General features: G+C 36.1%; 2 protein-coding genes and 1 non-coding gene across 4 annotated transcripts; all 3 read right to left on the bottom strand.

Moving 5' to 3' along the window:
* Positions 1–84: 84 nt before the first annotated feature.
* Positions 85–17,592, bottom strand: dtx4a (deltex 4, E3 ubiquitin ligase a). Of its 2 annotated transcripts, XM_052602575.1 has the most exons (9): positions 17,273–17,592; positions 15,055–15,272; positions 12,057–13,035; positions 4,669–4,730; positions 4,373–4,534; positions 3,581–3,642; positions 3,143–3,463; positions 2,875–2,964; positions 85–1,952 (listed from the first exon to the last, which is right to left on the bottom strand). In XM_052602575.1, the coding sequence occupies exons 2-9, from the start codon at positions 15,263–15,265 to the stop codon at positions 1,725–1,727; spliced, it is 2,115 nt and encodes a 704-aa protein (XP_052458535.1). In that variant the 5' UTR covers positions 15,266–15,272; positions 17,273–17,592; the 3' UTR covers positions 85–1,724. The 2 variants fall into 2 exon arrangements, with proteins under 2 accessions (XP_052458535.1, XP_052458536.1); XM_052602576.1 differs by lacking the exon at positions 17,273–17,592 and having other exon boundaries at positions 15,055–15,429.
* A 263-nt stretch (positions 17,593–17,855) lies between these two features.
* trnaa-cgc (transfer RNA alanine (anticodon CGC)) lies at positions 17,856–17,927 on the bottom strand. Its single transcript has one exon. It is a non-coding gene; the product is annotated as a tRNA-Ala (tRNA).
* A 1,434-nt stretch (positions 17,928–19,361) lies between these two features.
* si:ch211-119e14.1 (cilia- and flagella-associated protein 251) lies at positions 19,362–23,299 on the bottom strand. Its single transcript, XM_052602574.1, has 2 exons — positions 23,191–23,299; positions 19,362–21,347 (listed from the first exon to the last, which is right to left on the bottom strand). Exon 2 carries the CDS (start codon positions 21,340–21,342, stop codon positions 20,731–20,733), a length of 612 nt encoding a protein of 203 aa, XP_052458534.1. The 5' UTR covers positions 21,343–21,347; positions 23,191–23,299; the 3' UTR covers positions 19,362–20,730.
* Positions 23,300–23,543: the final 244 nt, after the last annotated feature.

The raw sequence follows: 23,543 nt of genomic DNA, 5'->3' as shown, positions 1-23,543 counted from the left end.
TCAAATATGTAGTGCCTGACTGAAATATGGTAAACTGTGCGAAAGGGGCCATATTTTTAACGCAAGAAAAATTAATCCAAACAATTTTTTTGAGTGCCTTTAATATTTATTCAGTATTCCAGCAGCTATTTAATATGCAAGTTGTTTTGTACATTTTATTTTATACAGCAACATTAGTTCTCCTATAGCTCCGTTCTCTGTCTTCACAGTTTTCGTCCTGGCAGCTATGCCATTTTCACTGCTGTCTCCGTAACAACCATCATGAGGAACTTGGCTGGACAATAAATCAAATCATACAAGTGCAATAAAAGAAAGAAAAAAAACTTCACAGTGAAAAATAAAAAAAAACTAATAGCTTATAAGTAAAAAAGTTAAACCAATAAAAAGTATATTGTAAAAAAAAATGATACAAGAAAAAGAAATACTCTTTTACTTCCACAACATGCTTTTTGGATGCAGGGGGGAAAAGAATTGTGTACATAAAACACATACATACAGCACATCAACTATAAATGTTAGCTTACACATTTGCATGTACATACATGCAGACGTTTCGTCAACAGCTTTGTAAACAGGTCCAACAAAGACCTACCAAGAACCGACCAGAAAGGCAACCGGAGATAGTTTGTTCACAGGATACAACTTCAACGGACTTAACAGGGTGGGTTAGTAGCTCTTAATAACCATTTTAAAAGGCCGACATCTTAAACTTGGGATGATCTAAATCTTACTGGTTCCTAAACTGGTGATAAAAATAAACCCTATAATTGAGCAGGCCCTGTCTGTAATTCTTCACTCTCCGACAGCAAATCCAATCACAAAGAAATGAGTTTTCACTAAATGTGTGCGTTGTCCATCCGTTGGCTGCCTATCTCACCTTGGCTCAACATTTCTCTATTACTGATTAACGAAGCAGTTTCCATGGAATGCCTCTTTCCGTCCCTGGACAGAGATCGGAATCCATCCCAAAATCAACGAGAATACAGGTTTGTCATTTCGACATTATAAAATAATGTAAGATACAATAAAATAAGTGGTTAATGTAAATACTGCAAACATTTCGAAAACTATGTCGTCAAATAAATACCGTGGTTATTACTGGAATGTATATGTTAACAAGTGCCACTATGAGGCAGTAAACATTCACGTTCCAGCATCTAAAACTGCAACTGGAGCTCAGAAGTTCGCAACACGTGGTGGCCTCAGTTACGTCCTGCGCCGAATGATACAACTACATGCACAGAAGTACCTTTGATTTGCCTATCCTTCACAGAACTACAATACATTACATGGTTAAACAGACACTGGCAGTTCGGTTTTTCGTCTATGTCTGTAGCCCACTGGTGACAAAATTGCACTGTACCAAGTCTAGTTTTTTGCGGGGAGGACGCTAACAGGAATTGTTTTTTAAGATAAAGGCTCCACAACATTTTACGCACAGTGCAATGTTGTTTGTAAATGACAGCTCTTGCAGCTGGCCGTCCCACTTCTGACAGGCTCGTATCAATTTCTTTAGCAGTAGGAGGGCTAATATCACTGAAAAAAATGGAGCGATGATGACTTTTAAACCTTTTGGAGGCCTTAAACTTCTTTTTATTTTGAAGGTGTCTCAGGTTTTCTGAGAAACAAGAGCTGGGAATTGAATTCGGATTTGGCAACACTAACACACACACACACACACACAAAAAAAAAAACATTCAGTCTTTGTCTTCCGACTTAAATGTTCAGTCTCTCAGACACTCATCCTCAGTGATGCCTTGCGCCCTCAGCTCTTCCAGGACGTTGTCAAGGTGACCGGAGTCTGGGTAACCGTGGCCGGTCAGGTTGGAGCCGAACTCGGTTTTGTGATGCACCTCGTTCCAGATGACCGTATCAGTCTCCCCCGTAGTGCTGGACGTGCCCACTGAGAAGATCAGCCGGCGGTCCCAAGCAACCAGCAACAGCTTCAACACCTATCAGAGCCGCAATTGTTTAGAATAAAAGCTGAAATTCCTTGCTTTTAGAAGTTGGAATATGTAAATTATTAATAGCAGAAAGACATGTTTTCTGTAAAGGTTTTAAAAATCAAATTTAAGGCTTTTTAAGACCATCTTTAAGATCTAACATCCTAAACTGCAAAATGTCTATTAAAATGACAATCAAATTTTGATAAAAACTAAAGTTTTGTAATGTTATACACCACACATTTCAGCCTCAGGAGTCAAAATTATAAATGATTGAATACATTCATTTAAATATGATTGTATTATACAATCATATAAACGGCTCTAAAACCGTGATCCTGTAGAATGTGCATCAGCACCATGTTTGGATTTAATTGATTACATTTTATATTTAATTCAATCATCACATTTGTAAATTTAATAATCATATAAGCCATATTGCGACTGTTTTTCTGGTTATAAAGTAATATGTTTTCCTGTCCCCATATTTAAGACCTTTTGAAATTATGAAAGCTTTTCTTATACTATTCTAAGATATTTAAAGGGACAGTTCACCCAAAAATTTAACATTTTGTCATCATTCACTCACCCTCATGTTGTTCCAAACCTGTGTGAGTTTATTTCTTCTACTGAACATAAAATATTATATTTTGATGAGTGTTGGTAACCAAACAGTTTCTGGTAGCCACTGACCTCCATAGTATGGAAAAAAAATATACTATGGAATTCAATGGCTACCATCAAACTGTTTGTTTACCACAATTTTTCCAAATATCTTTTATGTTTAACAGAAGAAAGAAATTCACATTTTTGAGTGAACTATCCTTACAATATGTAGTTAACACAGTCTTTTTATGACCTTACATTTAAACTCAATTTTAGCCTTTTTACGGACCCTAAGGTAAGAGGATGAATGTTTGTGAAGACTCACCAGGCGGCCTTTTTCACTGTCAGGGAGGTAGCAGTGTCTTGGAAATCCACGGGCTGTGAAGGGCTTCCCGGGGTTGGGATGCTCTGGACCCTAAAACAATAACAGACAGGGCCATTTAGACCTACGTTACAGTTATATAACATATGCATGCAGTTATATAACACTGCAGCAGCTCAACATACAATGCAGGTGGAACAAATGCCAATATGAATGAACGCTGTTGACAGCGCAGTGGTTTTAAACAAGCTTTAAAATGAAAGAGTCTTACCTGAATGCCAGGGGGTATGTTGTAGATAATCCGGATGGTCTTGCAGTCAGGGTGTCCAGGAAGGGAGTGAGGAATGACGTGGTATTCCATCTTTCCTGGTGGCTGGTTGCCGGTTTTAACGCCGTAGATGGTCTTGCAGGTGGGACACTGAAGGCTGCCGTCTTTGTTGCCGTTGTTGTACATGGCCACCAGGCACTGCAGGTGGTACTGATGTCCACACTGAGACAGACGACCCACTGCCTCGGCCCGAGAAATGCCCCCGACACCTGGGCCTTTATAACCAGACGGGCCACAGAGAGACTCCATACAGATAGTACAATCCTAATAAAGATAAAAAAAATCATTTAATCAAGCTTAATTAATCTAATGTTAGGTCATTAAAATAATAATAATACTATTTCAATTAAAATGATTTAAATATGAATCATGTATGTTTACCTCTTCAGGTGGGCTGCGGACTTTCTGGAGATATCTTCTAACAACTTCTTCTGAAGTTCTACCTGCTCAAATCAAATCAAAGGAAAACTAAGTTAAATCAAGGATTTAGAGAAATAATCAGTCACAAAGATATTTTATTATAATCTATTATAAGTCGTATACAGTGATATTGTGAAATATTTACATTTTAAAGAACTATTTTCTATTGTTTATTTTTTTATGTAATTAATACAATATTTTTATTAATAATAATATTATTTAAAAATATTTCTACTAATAATAATAGCATTATTTAAAAAATTACATATTTTCTAGACTTTTGTCCTTCCGTGTGAGCTTATATACATAGACAGATAAACTGATATTACAGCAATTATTTACTTTTTTTTTTTTTTAGAGTAATTGTACCGTATTTTTCGGACTATAAGTCGCACCTGAGTATAAGTCGCATAAGTCCAAAAATACCTCATGATGAGAAAAAAAACAAGTCGCACTGGACTATAAGTCGCATTTATTTAGAACAAATATAAAACATTACCGTCTACAGCCACGAGAGGGCGCTCTATGTTTTCAGTGTAGACTACAGGAGCACTGAGCAGCATAGAGCGCCCTCTCATGGCTGGAGACGGTAATGTTTTCTCTTGGTTCATTTCTCTTGGTTCATTTCTCTCAGTTCATGTCAAATTAATTTTGATAAATAAGTCGCACCTGACTATAAGTCGCAGGACCAGCCAAACTGTGAAAGAAAGTGCGAGTTATAGTCCGAAAAATACGGTAATTTGGTAATCTTGCCTTTGCGGGCCTGCTTCTTTGTGGTTTTCCGGCAGCAGTGACCAAGGCCTGGCACAGGTTTGATGTCACTCTTGCTGACAGGTGGGGGGTGGAGCACAAGTTTGGGTGGGCGGGTCAAGCAGACCGGGAGTCCAGCAGCGCTCATCAGAATTCCAGTGATACCTAAACAATGACATCTCTTTTGTATCCATCTATTTTAAGTTTCAATGTCTTTGGATGCAAAATGATCCCAAATGTGTTACTATATTTAATCATCATGGCAACTATTTATAACTTGTGTGCATATTTTTTCTCACCTGCCAAAGCTGGATGGACAGGACTGGATCCATTTAAGTTCTTCACTGGGACCGTGGGGACTCTATAAAGGTAAAACAAAAGAAATAAGACATTAAACACATGTTTCCACTACGCAAGCAAGCACTCACCAATCAGAACATCCACACACAGACACACACACCTCAACAGTCTTATTGATAATCATAATCTGGATCGGAACAGAAATAACCATGTTGTTGTCACAGCTACACCTGTTTGTGTAACACCCCCATCCAGACCTGCAGACATGCCGAGTCACGCTGCGGTATGTAAACCAGGTCACACCTTCTGTCAAACCTGCTGCCACCACTAACAAACCTGGCACAGAGTCAGCAGACAACAGCAGTGCGTGCAGCACATCAAAACCTCACATGACCGGACAACCTGTTGTCCATATGTGGGGATATTCAACCAGCATGCAATAGCTCAAACATTTCCAGCGCATCTCACCTCGACATTACAGAACATATGAGTAACACTTTAAAAGTCATATCAAAACCAACCGTGACCAAAAACTTGTGTCAAACCAACTAACTACTAGTAAAGCTAACTAATGCAAAATTGTTCTTATGTTAAACTTATAAACCAAACCAACTGGAAATAACCATTGATAAATGACACTGAATTCCATTATTGTTGTTTTTTTGTTTTATTTTATTTTTTGCCAGAAAAGACTGGACTTTTCTACACTCCATTATTGAAAGATTAAAGATCTTAAAAACAATTAAAAAAACGATTACCTTATTACCCAATTATCGAAGACCACTAGAATAACATGCTCAAAGATACTCACTGTTTGACCTTGATAATAGTCATGCTTCAGCTATTCCAATGACCTCCAAAGAAAATTTTGAGTCAAAAAAGGAAAATTCGGGAGTAATGTTTGGATTCTGCCTTGCGCTCTGCTCTAAATCTTCTTCAGTGAATGTTTTACAGTTTCATAGTCAGACTGATTTGTTTTCCCCTTCTAGAGAGCCTGGAATCAGTGTAGTTTTGTTCACATATATCCCTCCGAGCTGTTCTTCTGCTGGATGAGGTTGTCAGCCGTCGCTCTTATAGAGCTAATCCTCGAGTTTCCATCTGTTGACAAGCAGCTAGGAAAGAAGGTGATCCACGTCACAGAGACTGGGATTACCTCTCAACGTCACACACTGACACACCGCCATAAGGTTTGATCACACTGGCACATACAGCAAGATAGTTGCTTACACACACATATATATACACACACACACATATACACACCATACCATACCATACCATACCGTGTGTGTGTCCTGCACAACTTCAAAAGTTTTGGTCGTATATGGGCATGCTATATCAACACAGTCACAAGGGTACAGTATATATGGAGAAATAAAAGAAAAATTAAGAAATAAATCAGAAATTATATTATGATAATGTATATACTGTAAATAAAAAAAAAGAGATTATCTGTCTGTCTGACTACATTTTAAAATATATTAAAATAGAAAACACTTAATTGAAATGAAATATTATTTCACAATAGCATTGTTCTTGCTGTATTTATGATCAAATTGTAAGCAAAAAACTCTTGCAAAAATACACAAATAAAAATAAATGAATTATAAATAAATAGATAAATAGGTATAGATATACAAATGTATACACACTCTTTCACACACACACACACACTATATATATATATATATATTCATAGATATACACACGTGCAAAATGATTAGTATTAATGCTATTTTTCTATTATTTTATATCCTATATAATTAATAATATATATATATACACATACACATCTATCTGTTAATTTATTTATTGTTATTTGTGTATTTTCGCTTAAATCATATATATATATATATATATATATATATATATATATATATGTGTGTGTGTGTGTGTGTAGATTTTTATCATAAAAAAAATAAAAAAATAACAATCACTTTCAAAGAAAAAAAAAACGTTTACGTAAATAAGAAAGAGGGAAAAAAATATCATTGAGATTCATCTGCATGCATTATAATATTGACAATTTGGCTTAATGTTATTCTGAAATGTGACCTGGACATGTTTTTGTGAGACTCACTCATTCAATGAATAAAACTGTCCAATCACGGTGCGAGATGTTTGGAAAGCAGAAGTGATCAGGGAAAATTTTTATTACTGTGATAAAGTTCATCTTTATGATGGTGATAATCGGAATGAAGATATACAATGATGTCCTAATCGTCATTAACCAATACTTCTGTCCAATACAGTGGTGTTGTCAGTCCCTACACCGGCCTGAAGTGTCTTCCAGAATAAACGTGAAAGTGTGAACGTGTAGGAGTGTGTTTGAGATCATACAAGCTGTTGCCATGCATGTCACATCAAGTGCAGCGAACCACTGACACACTGATCAGTGTGTCAACAACGGCTAATGCATTCACGGCAAGCTGTGAAGAGATACGGACATTAGTAGAGGAGGGAGAGCAGGAAGTTGAAGTGTATGTGCTGGGGGACAGGTAAATCTTCAGTCACGTTTGCGGACTAATCTAGCGGTATTAGCACAAAACCCATATGGCTACAGTCGTAAGCACAACTCACCTAATCAAACCACGGCCAGATGTAGCCACTTACTGACTAACATGAAGAGAGCAATGCAAGAGGGAAAAGATTGAGGGGGAACAGGGAACAGGTGGAGAGGGCAGGACGCAGGGAATCTCTAACGTCAAGGGGTTTTGTTAGTTTGATGAAAAAACTCACTGACCCTCAACCTTGATACGGTCACAATCATTTTGACTTTTTAGCTCATTTGAAGGAGGCACTGTCAATCGAATCAAATTTGTGAGTCCTTTTGTTTGTTATAGCCATTTTTTTATACGAGCTTCAAATTTCATTAAAATATTGTTAAAATATTGAATCATACGGTTGAAAGAAGTATCATGTCCACCAAGACTACATTAATTTGATCAAAAATACAGTAAAAACAGAAATATTGTGAACTACAATTATAATTGAAAATAAGCATGTCCATTTTAATATATTTTAAAATCTAATTTATTCATGTATTAGTAACGCTGAATTTTCAGCATCATTACTCCAGTGTTCAGTGTCACATGATCCTTCAGAAATCATCCTAATATTATGATTTGCTGCTCATTAAACATTTTTTGTTTTGTTTTTATTATCAATGTTGAAAACAGCTGTTCTATTTAACTTTTAGTTTTTTTTGTAAACCATGATTTTAGTGAACAGAAAGTTCAAAAGAAAAGCATTAATTTAAAATAGAAATCTTTTGAAAAATTATTAATAGCTTTACTGGCAGTTTTGAGCAATTTAACACCTTTGATAAAAAAAATAATAATAAAAAAATAAAAAAAATTAAAAAAATTAAAATAAATAATAAATAAATAAACAAATAAATATATATATATATTTCCCCAAACTTTTGAACAGTAGTGTACCACATTGTTTGCATTGTGCATTAAATATTGCAAGAAACATAAGTCTGGTATACGTCAAAAAAAAAAAAAAAAACAGTTAACATGGATCAATGTACAAAACAAAATCACATTTTGCAAGTGAAACTAGTAATAATTAATATTTTTTACTTTAATATTTAGCAATTTTACATTTATATATATTTATTTATTTATTTATTTTTAACCATAAAACAATCATTGTATTTATTAGTCTATTTAAACTCCTAATATTATAATAACAGTGATCCCGTGTCGAAAAAAGGCAGGTTATGTGCATTTTGTGTGTATTCTGTAACTATAGTTCAAGCCTGTACCAAGACAGTAATGCCAGACTAATGTGCTAAGCAAAGAGAACGAACATACAATCAACAGTTGTTTGCTCTCCATTACGAGTGTACCTGGAGATCAAGGAGGTTTAAAGGTGAAAGTTCACATTAGAGAAGGAGATTTCTCATCATTGACGTCAGGCTCAATTACAGTCCAGCTACAGGTGCCATCTGGGAGCCCTGCTTTCACCCGAAACCCACCGAACAAGGGAAAGCACCGCTCAAGGGGATAATTAATGCCCGTGAGAAAAGCAGAATCGCAAGTGAAACTGAATTTTCTTTTTTTACTAATCATTTTTAACCATTAGCTAAATCCATAAACTGAACGGCTGTAATAACATTCATCCTGATGTAGGAACAAAACAAATATTTCCATACCTTGACTTGGTAAAATACTAAACATATACACATAAAATAGAGTAAAATAACATTCCACAGTTATTAAGATATAGAAGTGCTATATAATAAAGACATTTCTCAGACTGTCCAGACATCGTAGATTGTGATAGATTAAACACATACAGATAGAAGTTTCTTTCTAGCTCCCTCTAGTGGTTTAAATTATAAACCCTTGTGAAGTGTTAAGAAAAATTCAGGGTTCTGCATCTGTGGCACTCTGCTAATTACCACAAAAAGAAAAAAATCTTTCAGCTCATCTGGATCAACTCATAAAAGCATACGTACAGTAAGGCAACAACATTTAAGAGGTCTTAGGACAAGGTAAATCTGTAAGCCGTAGGAAGGGCAGGATGATTTTTAATCTGCTTTCCAAAACTGAGGGATGAGCTGAAATTATTTTCTGAGGTAATAACAGATGCTGTTAAGAACCTTGACTTGTATTTACCCTGGAACATTCCTTAAAAACTATCAGCACAGTTAATGAGTAAACCTGGTCTATCAAAGACACATTAACTAACTATATCATACTGTAAATATGCACAGTGGGCCCAATATCTTAGAGCAGAGGCATATAGGTTTCTGTTTTGCAGATTTTTTTTTTTTTATGATTTTGTAAAGTCTCTTATGCTCACCGAGGCTGCATTTATAAGATCAAAAAATACAGTAAAACACTAATATTGCTAAATATTATTACAATTTAAAATAGCTTTTTATATATGCAAATTACTTCTGTGATGCAAAGCTGAATTTTCAGCATCATTACTCCAGACTTAAATGTCACATGATCCTTCAGAAATCATTCTAATATGCTGATTTGGTGCTCAAAAAGTATTTCTTCTTATCATCAATGTTGAAAACAGTTGTGCTGCATTGTTCAGGATTCTTTTATGTCTTTACTGTCACTTCTTCAGCAATTTATTGAATCGTTGTTGAATCATATTTATGATCCAGCATGCTTGTAATAAACTAAACCTCATCCTGTGACTTCTCAGTATGCCGGAGCATGCCTGAATGTGTTGTTTGCTGGCTCACTTCACTTTTCATGGCTCATTCCTCATCCCAGTCATATGCCACTACGCATATACTTAAATCAGCGCTCCTCCAGAGTCTGAGACAGACGTTTGTGTTTATAGGACAGAGTGTCTGAGTCTCACACACACACACTCAAAACAAACACTTGCTCAATCAAGCAACTATTCCCAAACCTCCTTCGCACAAACTCCCGAATCTTCTTCCCCTCCTCTGTATTTCTACGGACACCCCCCCCCCCCCCAACTGCATTGTGTTGCAAATACAAAACCCAAGCTGGCGACTGCAAACAAAGGTTGCCTTGGATACACACTCAGCACACACACAGCCTCTCCAAAACACTCGCACAATGGAGCTAAAGGGGCCCCCAGGAATGAACGGAGCCTGGGAACCAGGAACAGGGAGAACAAGACAGAAAATGAGGAGGGGGACTGTAATGAACGAGACTGACCTGTTGACACTCATGGTGGACTCCTATCACCCAGCCACGTCTAGAAAGCTTCCTTTCATTAACTATTCTCTCTCCTTCTCACATGGAGCCCACAGACCACACAGCTTTTCAAGCGATGGTATATAATGAGACATACATTATCGTTCAGAAGTTTGGCTCATTCAATTGATCAGTAGTGACAGTGAAGACATTTATAATGTTACAAAAAAAAAAAAAAGTACATTTCATATACTTCTCTCTTTATGAACTGCTTGGTGAAACAGTCATTTGTTTTCTCAAGTTGCTTTGGATAAAAGCATTCTGTTCTTTCGAACTTTCTATTCTTCAAAGAATCCTTGAAAAAAATCGTATCGAGTAAAATAATAAGAAATGTTTCTTGAGCAACAAAACAGCATTATATATAATCATTTTTTTTTAAATAGTACCGTTTTAATATATTTTTGATCAAATAAATGCAGCTTTGGTGAGCATAAGAGAATAGTAAATAAAAATTAAAGAAAATCTTACTGACCGCAACATTTTGAACAGTAGTGTAAATTAACATAATAATTTCACTATTTTAAATTCTAGTTTAGTTGAAATTCCCCATTTCCGATCACAAAGTGTTACATTTGTGCTGCATTCTAATCCCGAATTCTCCCACTTACACTTACACTTGAAAATAACTGACGAAACCCTGCTTTGGCTGCCTGAAAATAATGCCAAATGACATTTTAAACTAAAGTTAGGATTGACTGATCTGCTCTGATGTCAAAAGTTAGATGTTCAACCTTGAGTGCCGTTCCAGTGTTTAGTTTCAAGGAGGAAGTGGGAGAACTCTAGTGTAAGGAGTACCAAGATCCAAACCCAAAAGGAAAATGTGAAAAGAGAGCAGAAGCAGAAGTTCAGGTTCAAGTTCTGACCAAGCATTAAGAAAAAAACAGCCTTGAAACACTATAAGCCAGCAGTGCTAAATAAAACTTTCTTTGTTTTAACAGGCCTAAATGTGTCAACATTTCAAGTTTGCTTAAAACACAAGTTCCTATTCTTCAAAAATAAACTACTACATAAGTGAAACCGTTTCACATCACAGCACACATGCAAAGAAAACAAATCAACTAGGAATCTAACCCTTTAGAACCACAATACATGGGATGTACTTGATTCCAGTTCTCGTATGTCATGTTTATGTTACAGCAGTTTTAGTCTGTTCTCAAATGAAGAATGTGTTGTGAAAAGAGCAATGATTCTGAGCTTGCTATCTCGGTGTACACATTCGAGAGCGACAGACTTTCTGTAAATACTCAAGGTTCTGACATTTGTGGTGGAAGAGCAGCCAATTACTCCAGTGTTCAGTGTCACATGAACCTTCAGAAATCCTCCTAATATGATGATTTGCTGCTCAATAAATATTTCTTCTTATCATCAATGTTGAAAACAGCTGTGCTGCTTAATATTTATCCACTCTTTGATAAACAGAAAGTTACAAAGAGCAACATTTATTTAAAATAGTCATCTTTAAATCTTGAAAATAGTAATTTTTGATCAATTTGATGAATCTTGCTCACCCCTGACTTTTGAAGGCTAGTGTACATCATTGGATTCTGTGAAATGCCCATGAGATTCACAGTCGCAGCTGTCACATGGTTAAGGTTTGGGTTACCATCTAGACGTGACCGTATGTAATCCCTTGAAAAACAGAGTATCATTTCATGAACAATCACAGACAGTTTGTGATGACTTACCCTGATGCAATGAGTGCCCGTGACTGTGCCATAGCGATTCTCTGCAGGGCGGGACGGCTTAGGCCAGCCAGACTGCTGCGAGGCGGCACCGGGGCGGCACAAGCTGCTGATGCTGTCGACACGGGACCCAGAACACGAGCAGAGGGCGTGTGAGCGCAGGTGGTTGCCGTAGATATAAGGGCGTTGGAGGGTGTAGGTACTGTAGGGTTGGGTGAGGAGGTCGTGTAGGGTGTGGTTGAAGGAGGCGGGGGTGGCGGTACAGCAGGTGGAGGAGGACGGTTGGAGGATATAGACAGGGCGGCAGTGGCTGAGCCTAGCAGGGAGAGGGAGTGTGCGAAGCCCCCACTAGCACCTGAGGTGGAGTTCCTATGTGGCGAGAGGACTCGGGAAAGGGAAGGAGGGTGAGGCAGGGTAAGCGAGTAAGAGTGTCCTCTTGATGGCGCTTTTGGGCTCGGCGGCTTAGGTACGGGTGGGGGCTTCCGCCCGAGAGTTAGTGCCATGCTAGGGGTCTTGACGCCTAAGACTAGCATACACTGCTGGCAGGAACATGGTTGACCCAGTGAAGTAATAGCAGAAGCTGGAAGAGCTCCGCTGGGATAGGCACTACCATTCCCTCCACTTACCCCCGATACGCCCACCCCCAAGAGTCCACCACTTCCAGCGGATGACCACGCGTGCGGTTTAGGCAGCGGGCCGGAGACAAGTGGGTAGGCCAGATCTGAGCGCCTCTGGATGCGCCGGCGCCGCTGCGTCTGTCCGTTGATCTGCGTCATAGTCTGCAGGTCTATAAGGTAGCAGAAGCCCAGTGGCGTTAAGTCCAGCCAGGGCTGCTGCCGGTCCCGAGCCGCCTGGATGGCGATGCTCACCTCTGTGTCATAAGGCGTCCATGAGCCAGAGTCATTCTCCCATTCCCAAACCCAACCCTGACCCGGAGCCGTCCGCGGGTCATAGAAACTTCGCCGCACGGGTCTTAGAGTACCTGTAAGGAAGAGCAGAGATGTTAGCTTAAGAAAGCTTCTAGCATTGTACAACATTTTTGACAAGTACGGTTTCTTTTCATGTGTTAATGTATTTCCTTAAAACAGGAAGTTAAAAGAATAGTCCACCTAAAAATCCTGTCATCATTAATTCACCCTTGTTTTGACTGCTGCTCATCTTCGGAACCCAAATCAAGATATATTGTATTACGAGATTTAAAATAATTTAATGTTTATATTTAGATTATGATTTCTATGTAAAGGTATGTCCATTAAGCAGTGTTTATACACTATATACACTTACACTTGTATATACACTTTATACACTTTGAAACTGTAAATAAAAAAATAAGTCAAGTATTTTCAATAAATATTATTTTGGTCTTTCCACTTCTGAGTTCCATGTTTACTTCAGCATGTTACTTGTCTTTTTTTGTAATTATTTGTGAAATTTACTTGCAATTTTTTTGTGAAAATTGTTTCATTTGTGAACGGAAGATTAATTGTTGTGTTTTTTTATATAGAAAATTATAACAATTATTAATAATTTTGTTAATAAGAATTTATTACGTAATTATTTAGGAAAATAAATTAAATTATTAGATTTAAACAGTACATAAAAAATAACATACAAATGTTACAGCACATCCAGAGGTACACAGATTTCCAATCTGAAGTAAACGTTAATTTAAAATTTCCGAAGCAGGGACTTATTAATTGACCCACCTTGGAGAGAAAGAATGCAAACTGTTCATGTGCATATCTTAGTGATGCTCAGAAATTTTGGCAACCAAAAATATTCAGCCAAAATATAATAAATAATAATTCTGCCAAAATAGTTGTGGAGGCCTGAAATCAATTACCAAAACACTTCTTTCATGATGGATTTAGACTGTGTCAGTGCCTTTTTTGTGCACAAATGTGAAAAAGTTACAAACTTGTGGACATACTTTACAGAGATGCTAGAACAGCAATTCATAACATGTAATATTTTAGGCTGAAATATCAAGAGGTGGCTTATTGCAGAAGAACTTGACTACACCTGGTTTAACTTATCATCTGAGAACACAACCCCCTGAACAGAGTTCAACTGCCAAATTACCAAAACTTTATTTTAAGTTTTAGGTTTCCAGCCAAATAAATCTTTAACGATGCCACATGCCAAGATAGAAAATGTCAAGGATGTAACAACAGTTGAGCCACAGCACAAGATAACTTTTGTTGTCTTTTCGAAGCAAACCTCAAGAATACATTTCAGACATAATAAAAACAAATAAAGCCTTGTCATGTCTGTTCCAGATTCCAAAGTACAAGAGAACTGTGCTACAGTACAATTAGTCTCAAGAATTTGACAGTCCAACAACACAAAGGTTATCCATACACCCCGCGCCAGCCCCTTCGTGACCTCGCTCTACTACCATTCATTTTTCCATCTCCTCCTCCCTCGTGTTTCTGGAGCGATGGGCCACTACCCTCCACCGACCCTATTCTCTCCATTCCTCCATCTTCCCATGAAGTCTAGTCAGTCCTGCACAATGGCCTTTGTCAGCATGGGTGATGGAGACTCCCAAAATTCTGACAGCCAACAATCCAGCCCTTTGTTTCGGCTTCACGTTCCCCCTTGTTATAGGTTCAAATCATTCCTTCCTTCTCGCCAGCAAAGCTCTCATGTGCATTGACAAAAATCATTAAGAGTTCTAGCAGAGCCACTTGAACTCTGCACTGCATGACACATAAACAAGTGTTTATTACAAACATTAAGCTTGAAACTGATATCAGTGATCTGGCTTGAGAAAAATTAAGAGGCTGTTGCTAAAATGAAGGTTTTGGGGCCCAGCCCAACCATTTTCATAGCACAATGAGCTTCAAAAACATCTGCAGACGCTTGCCTTCAAGCCATCTCAGTACATAGATTATTAACATATTTTATTGATCTCAGAGTAAAGAAATCATATTAATAAAATACAATGGATGTGCTGGATGATGCATGATAAAAAACTGGTACGACTTCGTTCTCTCACCGGTATCTTGGCGAAACTGGTGCATAGACTGCAGGTCAATGATGTACGGCGATAGACGCGAGTCGACTTGGCCCAGCACCACGCTCCCGGAGCCGCGAGGGTCGCTGCGGATCACCGCCTCGATATGATGGGACACCGCTGGGCTGTAGGGTCGCCAGCGCCCGTGCTCGTTCAGCCATTCCCAGACGACCACGGCCGAGGCTAACAACATCTCATACCTACGCGAAGAAAAATAAAATCACGTCCACAATAATGACAATGAATAGTTTTTAGACTAAGTTCATTATTTTGCAATAGCTAATTCCTGTGCACGGCACAGGTGCGTTTAGAAGCAAGCGATGCATTTGACCACAAAGGGAATGTTATGCAGCACGATGTGGCAAGCCCGGTTATCATTTATCCCTCCTGCTATACTAACTACCCTTACGAAAATGAACCATGGTTTTACTACAAATACAACCAAAAAACCATGGTTACTATAGTGAAAACTTGATAACCACTAATTAACCATGGTTTTGCTATATTAACCATAGTTGGCAGCGAGAATGGGAGAGAGTGAGTTTGAATGAACATTTACCTTTACATTTTTATTATTTCTGTTTTAACGTTTTTCATACATTATTTATATTTAAATATGTTATGTAGGCAATAACTCAGTTTAATATTTGACTAATTTACTGAGGTGGCATCATTGTTAACTTACAAAAATGATGATAATTTGGTGGATAATTTAAAAATGTTGTTAATCACAGTAGGTAGTGTTTTCATTCAAAATTAATGGTCTCCTGAGGGTGCTTTTCGGAGCTCAAAATGCTGCTTAAAGACTGTCAAGATACTTAAAATAATTAACAATTAAAAAAGTTTATTTTTGTTCTCATTATTTTAATAGCATTTAATGATTATGAACATAAAAGCATTACAAACATTTTTTTATTTATATATCATCAATGAAAACACAAAGCTGACGCGGATGCATGTATAATTGCAATATCAAGTAATTTGGATTATTATTGCTATTAATATTATTTTCTAAAATGAGGTACATGTCATATAAAAGTACATATGGCAATGTTTTTGCAACAGCTCCAAGTCTCACATGCAGTGTATAAGTCACAGTCCGAATCCGTTCACTTATTTGTTCACTCCTTTCTGATATGAACTCAACTACCATACACTATATAGCAGTGATCCTCAAATCTGGCTCGCGAGATCCAGTTTCCTGCAGAGTTTAGCTCCGACTCCAATTAAACACACCTGCCTGAGATTTTCTAATGATCCTGAAGACACTGATTAGCAAACTCATGCGTGTTTGATTAGGGTTAGAGCTAAACTTCGCAGGAAAGTGGATCTCGTGAGCCAGATTTGAGGATCACTGCTATATAGGGATTAGTGAATGAGTGAACGAGGGAGCGATTGAGGAAACAACTCAGCAGTTCTAGACATTGTTACCTACTTAAGAGGCACTTGTATCCATCTCAACATCTCCATCTCTAGTCACAATTGCTTTTTACAGGTCATGTATAATGACTTACCGTTTAATATTAGTACGTTTAAAATTTTTACAAGTATCAATTGGAAAACACTAATTTTGTGTCTAATAAGTAGATGTTCTATTTAACAAACACAAGAAAACCTGTAACAGGTCCTAGCATCAACTGGTATAAGAACTTATCAGTGAGTAGAAAGTCATATCTGAACCACAGATACCTGTAGAATTCAACAGCAAAAATATACAATTTGTTATGCGTAAACATGACTTTTCCCTTTTGGGATATAAACCAATAAAAAAGGAGGGGATAGTAATATTTAAAAAGAAACAGTTATGGTTGAATAGCTATTTACAATTTAAAAATAAATAAATAAAATGAATTAGTAACAAAGACACAGACAATAAATGTAAAAACAGCCTGCCACAGGATGTTGTTACACGCAAGACATTTTAGGAACGCATTTTCTTCCAATGCATCCTTAAAAATGTCCATGCTTCGATACCGAAATCGGCAAGGAGGATCTTTATATCTGTTCACCATCATTAATATCCAATCTCTTTAAATATAAAATGGTTGTGATGGTGGCTCAGTTACTTGTTATATCTGTCAAGTCAAATATGTTCACAACCAATCTTTTCTAACTGAACGTGGGAGATGCAAGCACACTGCAAAGTATATAAGGCCCGTTTTCTCCAAAATGCGACGAATTAAGACATGCAAGCACTCACCAATCAGAGATCGTTCGTGTTTACTCGTTTGCATTCAAATCGTTGAAGAAGGAGGTAATTGCTTGGGCGAATCCATCTTAACTTGAGCAAAAAGTATCCACGCGATATAACAATAGTCCCAGATTTTTTTTCTCAGAGGAAAATTTAAATCGAATTATTGCATCACTTTTCTTTAAAATGCAGAGTCGAGGCAACACGAAGTTCAAGATCTCTTAAACAACATGACTCGTTTTACCTCCTGCCAGACATTTAAATCTTATTCTTATTCTAGTAAGGAATTTGCAGGATTCTTTGATTGCTTGCGTGCGTCTGCCTTTGGCCACGCCCACTGGGGACTAAACTAACCAATGGCGTGGCGATTTCGACGCCCACTGGTGTTCAACCAACCAATGGTCTGATCAAGAGTGCAACTTCCGACTCAAGTATCTCCACCCAAAATCTTCAAAAACTAGATGGTTTTCTAAAGATATGAAATCTGTAATTTCAGAGAAGGTCATCGCATAGTATGAAATCAAAGTGATCTTTGTATTAGTGTTTCTTGTTTTTATGTGCCATCCATTGTCTTCGTGAAAGAAAAGGGAAGTGGAGATGCCGGGGATTGAACCCGGGACCTCATACATGCGAAGCATGCGCTCTACCACTGAGCTACATCCCCTCAGTAGTCTCAGCTCCAAAATCAAGGCTATAGTTCTGAAATGTGAAACGACCTACTGATTTTTTCTACTTCATTAATTTTAAAAGTGTTTTGAGTTTTTGTTCCAAAACGTTTCTAACAAATTTAACCGAAAAATGTTGAGCAGCTGGTTCAGGTGTGTCTAAGATCTGAAACAAAACTTTGCAGGAAGGCTTTTCAGGAGCAAGCTTGAGCTTACTGAGGAAATCGAGTAAGTTACATTATGTAAATTTAATATTACTAAAGTAATATCGCCAGGACTCCGGGTATGTGATTGTTAATACTTTATAATTTAAAATGGCATAATTCAGTATCATCTATTCAGGAATTGAAATTAACTTGTTCACTCATCAGCAGATTAGGCAAATCTCCTAGTATTCATAACTTTTCCTTCTAAAAGCGTGCATTGAGTCAAATTCTTACATTTAAACAGTCAATTAAAATAATAATAAATTTAGGCTGTCGCTAAACAAATTAAATCAGGAAAATGTATATTTGCAGAAGTAGCATATGAAGTGGCATTTAGATGTATTTACCATACAGTTTATGGTATTTACACGTTAATGCATCTTAGTGGGATGTCTTAACCTGCAGTTACAAATGCATAAATAATGTTTTCATGTTTTAAACATGAAATGTTGAATAAGTATTATTTTTAATTATTTAAAAAATGAAAAACTACTTTAAATGTAAAATTTAAACCGCCAATAGGTGGAAGCAAGTCACTGTAAATAAGTGAGTCACTGCTACTGAACCGAATCATTTAAACGGTTGATTCATTCAGGATCGAAACACCGTTATTTGAAATTTAAAATGATTTTGATCTAAATAGCTAATTTTGCCCTTCATGAAAAAAATTAACTATATGAATTTATATAAATATATAGATTTTCTGCCCCCTTATCTAGAATTATGTGATCAGCCTTAATGCATCATAGACTGAATCATGCAAGCACTGGTTGGAAATGTAATGTCCCTTACAGAGTGGTGTGACAGACACAGTGATGAAGCTCATATGTGTTTGCAGTACACAAGCCACACTTAAGACAGCTGACTCCACTGTGTGACCCTATCTATCTCTCTCTTTCACACACACGCACACACACACAACATGCAAAATTCAGAATATGAACATTGGATAGCAAATAGTAATATGCATCATCATCATCATTATCTTGACCTAAGCTATGAAACCCTGTTGATAACCAACTACGATAAGAGATGTGGTTCATGGGTTGTAACCTCAAAATGGTGGGCAGTTTGATGCCCTAAATAGCAAATGTTACATCTGTGACCTCGGCTTAATTTTCTTTAAACAAAATATTATTCCTCATGATTTGATATGCTCTAGCATGGATTTTGTGAGACTGACCCATCAGTGAGGTCATATGAAAACACTAGACAATTTGGACAACCGACATGAAAATATTTTTTAATGAAAAAATATTTACACCTCTTAAAATGTGATAAAGTTTTAAAATGTATTTTCACACAGTCAGCATTTGTAAAAAAAAAAAAAAAAAAAAAAAGAACCCCAACAGAAAGTGCATAAAAGTCAAAACTTACAGAAAATGGTGTTGAACCGTTTTACTGACTTTAAAAGTTAACCCTATAAAGCCTACTGTTTTATATTTTACACACACGTTTTTAAGGTCTCAAAAGTATCAACATGATCCAGTTATTTTCCTGAAAAACAATGTTCTGTACAATCTACTACAGGCCTTATGTTGTCCAACTGAGAGGCAATAATTTTTATTATAATTGTTTAAAAACATCCCTCTTCACACTGTGGTAAACTTGCCTTTTTGCTTTGAAATCCTTGCTGATATTTATAAAGAAAATTTAAGAATAATTTGTATTGTTAGTAATATTTCAAGATGAAAACTTACTAAATGTGAATATCAAATATGATATAACAAGCTTTTGAGGAACATTTATTTATCCATCTCTTAATCATCATTGTATTGCATTGCATTATATGTTTGGCCCCAAAAATAGAAAACTACAGAGCTTGAACCATAAAACTAAACATTTAAATACTCTCTTACTATGACATGTTATTGGAAGATTTAGAGTGGAAACAGATATGTGACCCTGGACCACAAAACCAGTCATAAGTGTCCATTTTTCGAAATTGAGATTTATACATCATCTAAAAGCTGAATAAATAATCTTGCCATTTATTTGTTAGGATAGGATAAAATTTGGCAGATACAACTATTTGAAAATCTGGAATCTGAGGTTGCAAAAAAATCGAAATATTGAGAAGATCTCATTTAAAGTTGTCCAAATTAAGTCCTTAGCAATGCATATTACTAATCAAAAATTAAGTTTTAATATATTTACAGTTGGAAATTTACAAAATATTTTCATGGAACTTGGTCTTTACTTGATATCCTAATATTTTTTGGCATAAAAGAAAAATCTATAATTTTGACCCATACAGTGTATTTTTGGCTATTGCTACAAATATACCCCAGCGACTTAAGAATGGTTTTGTAGTCCAGGGTCACATATTTGCATGCATTTTGTGTTAGTAGTCTGACTTTTTCTTATGAAAATAAAATTGATTTACATTACAATCTATTCTTTTTTTTTCTATATAAATATCAGCCAAAACACATATGAAAACCTTTTTAAACATTTGTTTTAACAGTATGTCAATAAACTGTTAAAAAAAAAAAAAGCTTTAAAAGGTTAAACTGACTCATGTTTTGTGCCACCCACTGGGCCAAGCAACCTTGTTTCCCGCCTATTAAATTCAAAGGCAATGTCTTTGAGCTTTTCATAAAGCAGTCAAGTCATTTCCATCATTTCCATCATTTCCATCTACGTTTTCCTTGGACCAAATTGCACTACCAGAAAACGGCGTCAGATCTACAAGCAATTCGACTTTCTCTTCTTTCTTCACTTCCTGACTTTTATCCTCTCCTCCCGCTGCTGCCTCCTCCTTCTCTTCCTTTTGTTTCTCTTTCTCTTCTTCAGCTTTATCCTTCTGTTCTTTCTTTTCTGTCTGCATCTTTGCCCTCTCCCTCAGGTCAACGCTGGAATAGTCATCTGAAGAATCATCATGTTCATCTTGCTCTCCCTCCTCCGTGTAACTGTCATTCTGTTTGTCATGACCCTCGTTGTCCTCTTCATCATCATCTTCTCTTTTGTTCTCCTCGTCATCACGCCGTTGAGGCCAAATGTGGACACCAAGTCTGTTTTCCACAACCCCGACTCCTTGTCTCAATCGATCCCGGAGGCCGCCAGGGCCGAAGACTATGCGCTGGACGGTGTACTGTCCATTTGTTTCTGCATTAAGTTTTTTATAAAAGTACAGCAGAGCCAGAACAAGTATTATCCATATAAAGAGAAGGACAAGGACAGCTGAAGTGTTGCTTGCATCCGTCATGATGACTTAAGATAAAGAGAAACACAAAAGTATGACATTTATAAAAAGTTAATTTTATATTTTTTTTTATTCCAATTAATACATTTATTCAAATTATACTTAAATTTGATTACAATATACAAGTAAAAAAAAAAAATTCTGGAAGCTAAAAATATTTTTTATGAACTTGTAAATAAAGATTATTGTAAATAAAGATTATTGCAAGACGTTTTGCAAGAAAATACAATTTCAGTCTTTCTACTTCAAAATTTCAAATGTAATGGTACTTGCATTTCTTTATATTTATTTGTGAAATTTACTAGTAATTTATGAAATAAACCATTTCTACACCAATTTGTTTCAGTGTGAGGGAATACATAGCAATACACTGTATAAAATACAAACCTCTCCGACGCAGAGATTTCTAGTGACTGGTTACATCTAAATTTTTCAAACGGCCTTATTGAATTCATACAATTAAATTCACACAAATTAATTTTGGCCAGTTGAAAAATTTAGATGTGATCAGTCAGTAGAAAGATTTGAGTTGGAGAGGTCTGATTTTGTTATTTTAGTTAATTTGTAACTAATTAAGTTTTTAAATAATATTACGTTTTTCATTCTGTATTTTCCATTTTATTTTTAAGTCTTAGTATTTTTTTTGTGCATTTTTGCCAGTTTAATTAGTTACTGATCTTTTCTTCAAATGTCTATATAGTTTTTATTCATTTTTATATAATTTTTAATGTGAATTATTTTAGTACATCACTAAATGTAGATTCGAAATGTGAAATATGTGTTTTACTGAATATTTGAAATATGCGTTTTATTTTATTTTACTTAAATTATTATTATTTTTTATATATATATATATATATATATATATATATATATATATATATATATATATATATATATATATATATATATATATACTATAATAACCCTGATACCTGAGCTTTAGCTGAACTCTGAAAAGAAGATACAAAAATACCCATTAAAAAGTTACTTATATGTTTACTACACTATGTACTTTTAAGTTACTAAAATGTATCTTTAAGGTACTCATAGCACTTTGTTAGGGGTAAATCAAGTACAAAGATGTACCTTTTAGCTTTTGTAGGCTACCGCCTCAGTGAAGGCTTTTTTCTTTTTCTGAGACTGTGGGTATTCAGAAACTTGCAAAATGTTTCATAGACTGTAATTAACTGTGGCTTCGTTGCCCACACAAAAAGCAGCTCCCACCATACACAGTTTGATAAAGCCTATGTAGTGCAGTAGCACGGAAGTAAGCATGCTTGCATTACTTTTGAAAAATTGGCAGGAAATCACTTTGGCTTTTCACATTGTCACTGCTGTGCTACAGAAAATCTTAATGCCCCCCTCTGCGATGCCCTTATACCACCTAACACTACCTATGTCGAAATAAATGAGTTTCAAACCACTTAACAGCAATTCACAAGTTTTGCTAATGCAGCTGTGCTCAAATACAGCCCCAATGGATCACCGTAATTTTCTTGCACGGGCAAATGTGTCTGACTGCCAAAAGTCCTGTGCCAAATTGGATCAAATGACAAATATTCAAAGAAGGGAAAATTGACTAATTCTTTGTTGTGTTTGAAACAACCTGCATTACGTTTCTAAAATACTGCCTATTAAGAATAGAGATTGCAAGTGAAAATAGAACATTTCTATTAAACCATAGACTCTCAGAGATGGTCATTTATGAGCATGTCTGTATAAATATTTTAAAAACACATTTCAGGATAAAGTGCTGCTCATAAATATTGTCCATAAAATAATAAGCAGCACATGCCGATAAATATCTAAAATACAAAACATACAAAAAATCTGGTAAATGTAACTCACCTTTATTCAACTGCCCTTAAACCCATAGCCCACGAGAGCATAAAATGGAACATTCAAATCAGTCATAATCATAAAGACAGGAAAGAAGGGCGGAGAGAGAGAGAGAGAGAGAGAGAGAGAGAGACAGAGAGAGAGAGAGTTACACAATTAAGATCATGAAGACAACTTTGATTTTGATGTAAATTCTAAATTCTAAAACCTTTCTCTATTTATATTAATTATTATGCCATATTTATTTAATGGATATTCAAATTCAAAGCAGTTTAGTAGGTAATGTTGAGGTAAATGTAATAAAGAAATATGCATAACAATTTTAAAAATAATAAATTTGGCTTGAATTTAGAACGATCATC

The sequence above is a fragment of the Carassius gibelio genome, chromosome A7 (assembly GCF_023724105.1).
Source record: "Carassius gibelio isolate Cgi1373 ecotype wild population from Czech Republic chromosome A7, carGib1.2-hapl.c, whole genome shotgun sequence".
NCBI classification, from domain to species: Eukaryota; Metazoa; Chordata; class Actinopteri; order Cypriniformes; family Cyprinidae; genus Carassius; species Carassius gibelio.
Note: the sequence above shows the minus strand (reverse complement) of the source record. Positions and strands in the feature narration are given on the sequence as shown.